Here is a 6,574-nt window from a genome sequence, read left to right on the forward strand (position 1 = left end):
AGAATTTAGAGTAAATAATAATGTTGCTACAGTATGCTCCAAGGGAGCATAGAACTTTTGCCTTAAATGAAATTTAAATATTGGAAGGTGGCTCCAAGGACTATAGTAACAAAATTGATTAAATGTTTGTTTTCATATAGGGTGTTAGCTATAGGTATCGAAAGATGATTATTTTCTTGTAGGGCTCGGCATGGCGATCGATTTGATGCCAACTTCGAGTCATGGATCATGTTTTTAGTGTACGATCATGTGATCTGAAATTTGAATGGATTTTGAAACTTCAAATCGATAGTGTACTCTCTTCTTGATGTTTTTCGGTGATTTCTTCGTTTAATTACACTGAGCATGTTGTTACGATGGCGAGGCAACAAACGCAGCTTGATTCCGTGCCCGAATGAAGATTTTGCAACTTTGGAATTTTGGCCGGAATATGAAATTCCGGTGATGGAATTTGCAGTCACTTCGTCGGCTTTGTGTGCAGAATCCGACCGTTCATCACGTACAGGGTTCGGATAAGTGATAGCCCGAGACCTTACACATACGATAGAATTGGTCTCGATCGGAGTTTGTGAACGGCGTAATCTGGCCGCTCAAGCGAGGCACGACGCTGCTGAATTTCCTGCACTTTCTTCACGGATCAACAAGTTCTTCTAGTTTTTCTTCGAGCTCGGGTGTCGACATGGGGCATGCCATATATCGAATCGCTCGTCTTGACTAGAAGAACATGCTCACCAAATTTGAGCACGATCCGACTTGGGATGGGTGAAATATGAGCATCGAAAGTCACTGGTCGTGAGTATTCCTTCCATGGGATGGAGTTGCAGGGTGGCCGCACGAGAATAGCGTGCAGCCCCTCATGTTTCACTCTTTGCCAATAACTTCTTCCTGGAGTGTCCGTTCAGGCTGAAATTTGACCCTTGGGTATTTTCGACCGTACCAGATTCAATGGTGGTTGTCCCACAAAGATTTGAGACACCAAAAATGTAGCTCTAGTTATAGGGGCCGTTTCAGGGTGTTGGAGGCTGATTCTGCTCAGTCTGCACTGCCTTAAACATGTCGGACTACAATGAAACTTGGCTGGAGACTTTTGAGAGACCTTATGAAGATCTTGGCCGATTCTATGGCTATTCTGAGACTACCGAAATTTTCACTGTTTGCTAGGCTTTATTAAGCGGGGGCCCCATGTTGATGAAAACAGCATACCCCACCAAATGTTGTGCTTCGAGAGAATCAATAAGTGCAATCATTCGGGAAGTTTGAAGGATCTTGTCGAAGTTCTCACCCTCAAGGGACTATTTACGATTCTGAAGCGTGAGGCTTTTGTAGGGGCCTCCTCAGACAAAATCAAGCCTTTCCTGAAGGCCAAATGCTATGAACCTTAGGTTGGCATTGTTCATTGCTACACCAAGTTTGCTTTTGATGCTCAGGGTATCTCTGTAGGTCCCGTCTAGCGGGGTCCAGTCAGGGGCTTCTGACTCGTCCTGAAAGTCTGGTCCCATGTAGGCTAAGGGATTTTGGCGAGGTATACCCTAAAGCTTGTCGCAGGTTAGACTCTGGATTTTTCAATTTCTTGCTTTCGTGATGGTTCTTATATTTCTAGAGGGATCTTTTGGTCATTGTCCTCACCCTCAAGGACTCTCGTTGTTGTTGAATTGGGGAGATCTTATGCAGCTTTCACTCCTTGAGGAGCCATGTTGAAGCGTGGGGGATCTTATGCGGCTCTCACCCCCTGATGAGCCATGATTGTTGGGAGAACTTATGTGGCACTCACTCCCTGATGAGTCATATTGAAACGTGGGGGATCTTATGCGGCTCTCACCCCCCTAATGAGTAATGATGGTTGGGAGATATTATGCAGCTCTCACTCCCTGATGAGCCATATTGAAACGTGGGAGATCTTATGCAGCTCTCACTCCCTGATGAGCCATGTTGAAACGTAGGAGATCTTATGTAGCTCTCAGCCCCTGATGAGCCATGATTGTTGGGAGATCTTATGCGGCTCTCACTCCCTGATGAGCCATGTAGTGGCTTTTGAGGATTTTAGACAGACTTCATTAGCCAGGATTGTGACTGTTTGGAGATTGAATGTCGGCTGAGGCGGTGGTCCTGCATTAGCCTGTCTTGTCGGTCCAAGCTCTTTTTTACGGGTTTTCACTTGAACAGGGGAAGTGGCGTCGTGAAGACGGTTTTCACCAACTTATTCTATTTTTGAGCTCTTTTATCCATGAGCTGCGGTCATATCCACCCTTTTCATTCGAGTGAGAAAAAATTATATTTGACAGATTTCAAAAATAGGTGGAAGAAAACCCAAAATTTTTGAGGTCATACCCACAAAAAAGTGAGCAATACCCAGTCAAATTGAGCCAATAATCTTCTAAAAGTATTGATTCCGATAATTTGTAGTCGAGAAATTTTGGTTGAAAAATGAGGAGAAGCATGCTCTATGGCGGGTTTCATATAAAGTAAAAACATCCCAATGTTTCAATGAAAAAAGGTAATTTTTAACGAAAAGATTTTTAGGGAAAACAATATTGATGAATTTGTCATCCAATTTAGCGCTTCTTAAAGCCCTTAGATCACTGATTCCATTCATCTGTCGATCGACAAAAGAAGGAGAATGGAAAAACTCTACAAAGAAACCTATGTTTAGTGCGAGAAAGGGATTGTACGACTCCATCGGTTCACCGTTTGGTGGTAATTGTTGCTAGTTCTCCGACAAGAAGCGGATCCCTTATTGAACCGGGCCGGTTCGAAGAAACACGAGGGGATGATGGAGAGATCGGTGTTGCCCACCTCCTCTTTACGCCTCTACGCCATCTACCTCAAGACCTTCGCCCAACAAAAAGCCTTAGCCCAAGGCCAGATCCTCCACGCCCGCCTCCTCGTCACCAACACTAACAATCACTCTCTCTCTCATCACCTCATCCTTTGCTACACGCATTGCGGCCGCCCCTTCGAAGCTCGAAAAGTCCTCGAAAGAACCCACCGACCGAACCCGCTTAGCTTCTCAGTTCTCATCGGCTCGTGCAGTCGGCTTGGTCTCTTCCGAGAGACCTTAGACCTCTATGGAACCATGCTCGCCCAAGGGCTTGAACCCAACAGGTTTGTTTACCCGAGTGTGCTCAAAGCGTGCGCCAATTTGGGTGACCGAGCATTTGGGGAGTCTGTGCATCGAGCCATTGAGGGCTCCGTGGTGGCTTCGGACCCACATGTCGAATGCGCATTGGTTGATATGTATGCAAAGTGCGGTTGCATTGACAAGGGGCGCCAAGTATTTGATAAAATGCGTAAAAGAGATCTAGCAGCTTGGAATGCCATGATCTCAGGCTATGCGAACAATGGGGGCTGGATGGACGCTTGGGGGATTTATGAGTGGATGGTGAGGGAGGGTGCGAAGGCGGATGCATTCACGTGGAATTCTCTGGTGTCTGGATTCTCTCGTGCTGGAGACCTAAAAATGGTTTTTGAGTTTATTCACAGAATGAGATTACAGGGGTTTGAACCAGATGTTGTCACATGGACTTCGATGATTTCTGGCTCGATTAAGGCCCGACGATACCACGAAGCATTTAAAAGCTTTCGACAAATGATGGCATCCAGAATTCCTCCGAACTCTGCAACGGTAAGTGCCATCCTACCTGCTTGTAATGGGCCATTTGGGATCCATAGAGGACTTGGGATCCATGGGTACTCTGTGGTGACCGGACACTACTCTGATGTGTGTGTTGGTAGCGCCTTGCTCAATATGTATGCAAAGTGTGGGTATGTGGAGGAATCTTACAAAGTTTTTGAAGAGATAATAAACAAGAATGTGGTGGCATGGAATTCGATGATCCAAGCATTCGGAGCGCATGGTCGTGGCTTAGAGGCAGTTGCACTCTTCAACCGAATGCCTACGGAGGGCCTTGTGCCAGACCATGTGACATGGACTACAGTGTTGACAGCCTGTAGTCGGGCTGGATTACTAGCGGAGGGCCATAGGCTTTTCAAGGAGATGCATAGTGAGAACTCAGGGGTTGAACGGGTAACAGAGCATTATGCTTGCATGGTGGACCTATTAGGTAGAGCCGGAAGGTTGGCAGAGGCTCGTGCATTGATTGAGGGTATGCCAATTGCGCCGGACTCCTATGTTTGGGGGGCATTGCTCGGGGCTTGTCGAATTCATGGGGAAGTTGATATGGCCAGGAATGTGGCCAACAGATTGTTTGAACTAGAACCCAAAAGTGGGGGAAGCTACGCATTATTATCGAGTATATATGCCGGGGTGGGGCGGTGGGATGAGGCTGAGGAAGTAAAGGGGATGATGAGGGAAAGAAAGGTCATGAGAAAGCAGGGCCGTAGTTGGATTGAGGGACCAGGGTGAGAGTTTATATTTTATTTATTGTTTTATTATTCAATATTATTGATTACAAAGCAATTTCATGAGCATATTCAAGTTGCAGATGAAGTGCAGAGAAATGCAAATGCATGCATGAACAAAAAAAAATATTTGCATGTGGTGGGAGCAACTAACATGGATTCTCTGCATCTTCTGTGAGGTAGTTTTCATCAGATCAGAAAGCTTTGATTAGTATCCGGATCAATTGGGCCCCAAACTGATAATGGGTTGTTTGGATCTCACGGTATCCAAAATCATGTTCTTGCATAAAAACATGTTTGGCAACTTTTTCTTATACATAACTATGTTTTCTACGTACCTATATTATCTGTGACCAAGAAAGAGGGCCAAAACATCGTTACACAAAATCAACTAAAAAAAAAATTTGGGTTATAAAAGAAAGACATAACTTTTGCGAAAGCATGAATAAAGCAATACAATATAATACAACTGATGATGATACTATTTTAACACACCAGCCCACTTTATTAAATACAATTATTTCTACCAAAACGTCCCCACAAATTAGAAAAGCCTACTTTATTAAATACAATTATTTCTCCACAAATTAGAAAGACAACTACTTCAAAGTTCAAGTTTTAGGGAGAAAAAGTATCTTAAAATTTTAGAAAGATAAACTATATCAAATTTTAGATAGATAAACTATTGAAAATTTTTAGAGAGAAACTTTCAAAACTTTTAGAGATAACTATATGAAATTTCAAGTTTTAGAAAGAGAAAGTATCTTAAAATTTTAGAGAGAGAACCTATATCAAACTTTAATGAGAGAAATTGTTTGAAAGATTTTAGAGATATAAAGTATATCAACTTTTTAAGTTTTAGAGAGAGAAAGTATCTTAAAATTTTAGTGAGAGAAGCTATATTAAATTTTAGATAGAGAAACTGCCTAAAATTTTTTAGAAATGGAAACTATTTCAAGAATTTTAGAGAGAAAAACTATCTCAAATTTCAAGTTTTAGAGAGAAAATGTATCTTAACATTTTAGAAAAAAAAAACTATATCAAATTTTAGAGAGAGAAACTACCTAAAAAATTTTAGAAAGAAAAAATATCTCAAAATTTTTAAAGAGAAACTAATTCAAAATTTTAAGTTTTAGAGAGAGAGAGAGAGAGAGCATCTTAACATTTTAAAGAGAAAAACTATATCAAAATTTAGAGAGAGAGACTATCTAAAAAAATTTAAAAAAAAAAACTATCTCAAAAATTTTAGAGAAACTATATTAAAATTTCAAGTTTTAGAGAGAGAAAGTATTTTAAATTTTAGAAAGAAAAACTTTACCAAATTTTAGAGAGAGAAATTACTTAAATTTTTTAGAGAGAAACTATCTCAAAAATTTTAGAGAAACTATATCAAATTTTAAGTTTTAGAGAGAGAAACTATATCAATTTAGAGAGAGGAACAACCTGAAACATTTTAGAGAGAGAAGTATCTCAAAAAATTTAAAGACTAAGTATATCAAATTTCAAGTTTTAGATAGAGAAAGTATCTTAACGTTTTAGAGCGTGAAACTATATCAAATTTTTGAGAGAGAAATTACTTAAAAAAATTTAGAGAGAGAAACTATTTCAAAATTTCTAGAGAAACTACCTTAAATTTTAAGTTTTAGAAAGGAAAATATCTTAAAATTTTAATGAGAGAAATTATACCAAATTTAAAAGAGAGAAACTACTTAAATATTTGTAACGATAGACACAATCTCAAAAATTTTGGAGAGAGAAATGGTTAACTATCTGAAATTTCAAACTTTTAGAGAAAGAAATTGCCTCAAAAATATTTGGAGAGAGAAAATATGTCAAATTTCAATCTTTTAGATAGAGAAACTATCTCAATTTTTTAGAGAGAGAAGAGAATCAGGTTGTACAAAAAAGGAAAAATGTTTCATGTGGGTTGGACCGCATTTCTACAATATGCGGTCCCAAGGCATAAAGCTTCTATCTTAAAGATGGATGCAAATAGGTAGTCCATCTAAAAACAATTGAAACTAACGGTCCAAATGTTTTTTTATTATTTCTAATTTTCAGAATTTATTTATTTTTTCATATTCATGATCTCCATGTTAGAGATTACATGTTCTTAAAAATCAAGTCCAAAAATCCTTGTCAAAATTAAATTTTTAATGGGTGACTCATTTCTACATGGACTCATAAAAACCGTGTCCTAAAAAAAATGACCCAA

The 6,574-nt window shown here is 39.7% G+C and overlaps 1 protein-coding gene across 1 annotated transcript; it reads left to right on the forward strand.

The window, feature by feature from the left end:
- The first annotated feature begins 2,770 nt into the window (after positions 1 to 2,770).
- Positions 2,771 to 4,363, forward strand: LOC18436209 (Tetratricopeptide repeat (TPR)-like superfamily protein). The gene has a single exon (XM_011625872.3). It carries the CDS (start codon positions 2,771 to 2,773, stop codon positions 4,361 to 4,363), a length of 1,593 nt encoding a protein of 530 aa, XP_011624174.3.
- Positions 4,364 to 6,574: the final 2,211 nt, after the last annotated feature.

The sequence above is a fragment of the Amborella trichopoda genome, chromosome 8 (assembly GCF_054954075.1).
Source record: "Amborella trichopoda isolate Santa Cruz 75 chromosome 8, AtrichopodaSantaCruz75HAP2 v2.0, whole genome shotgun sequence".
Lineage (NCBI taxonomy): Eukaryota > Viridiplantae > Streptophyta > Magnoliopsida > Amborellales > Amborellaceae > Amborella > Amborella trichopoda.

Coding starts and splice junctions, on each gene's coding strand:
- LOC18436209 (XM_011625872.3), top strand. CDS start 2,771: ATGGAGAGATCGGTGTTGCCCACCTCCTCTTTACGCCTCTACGCCATC.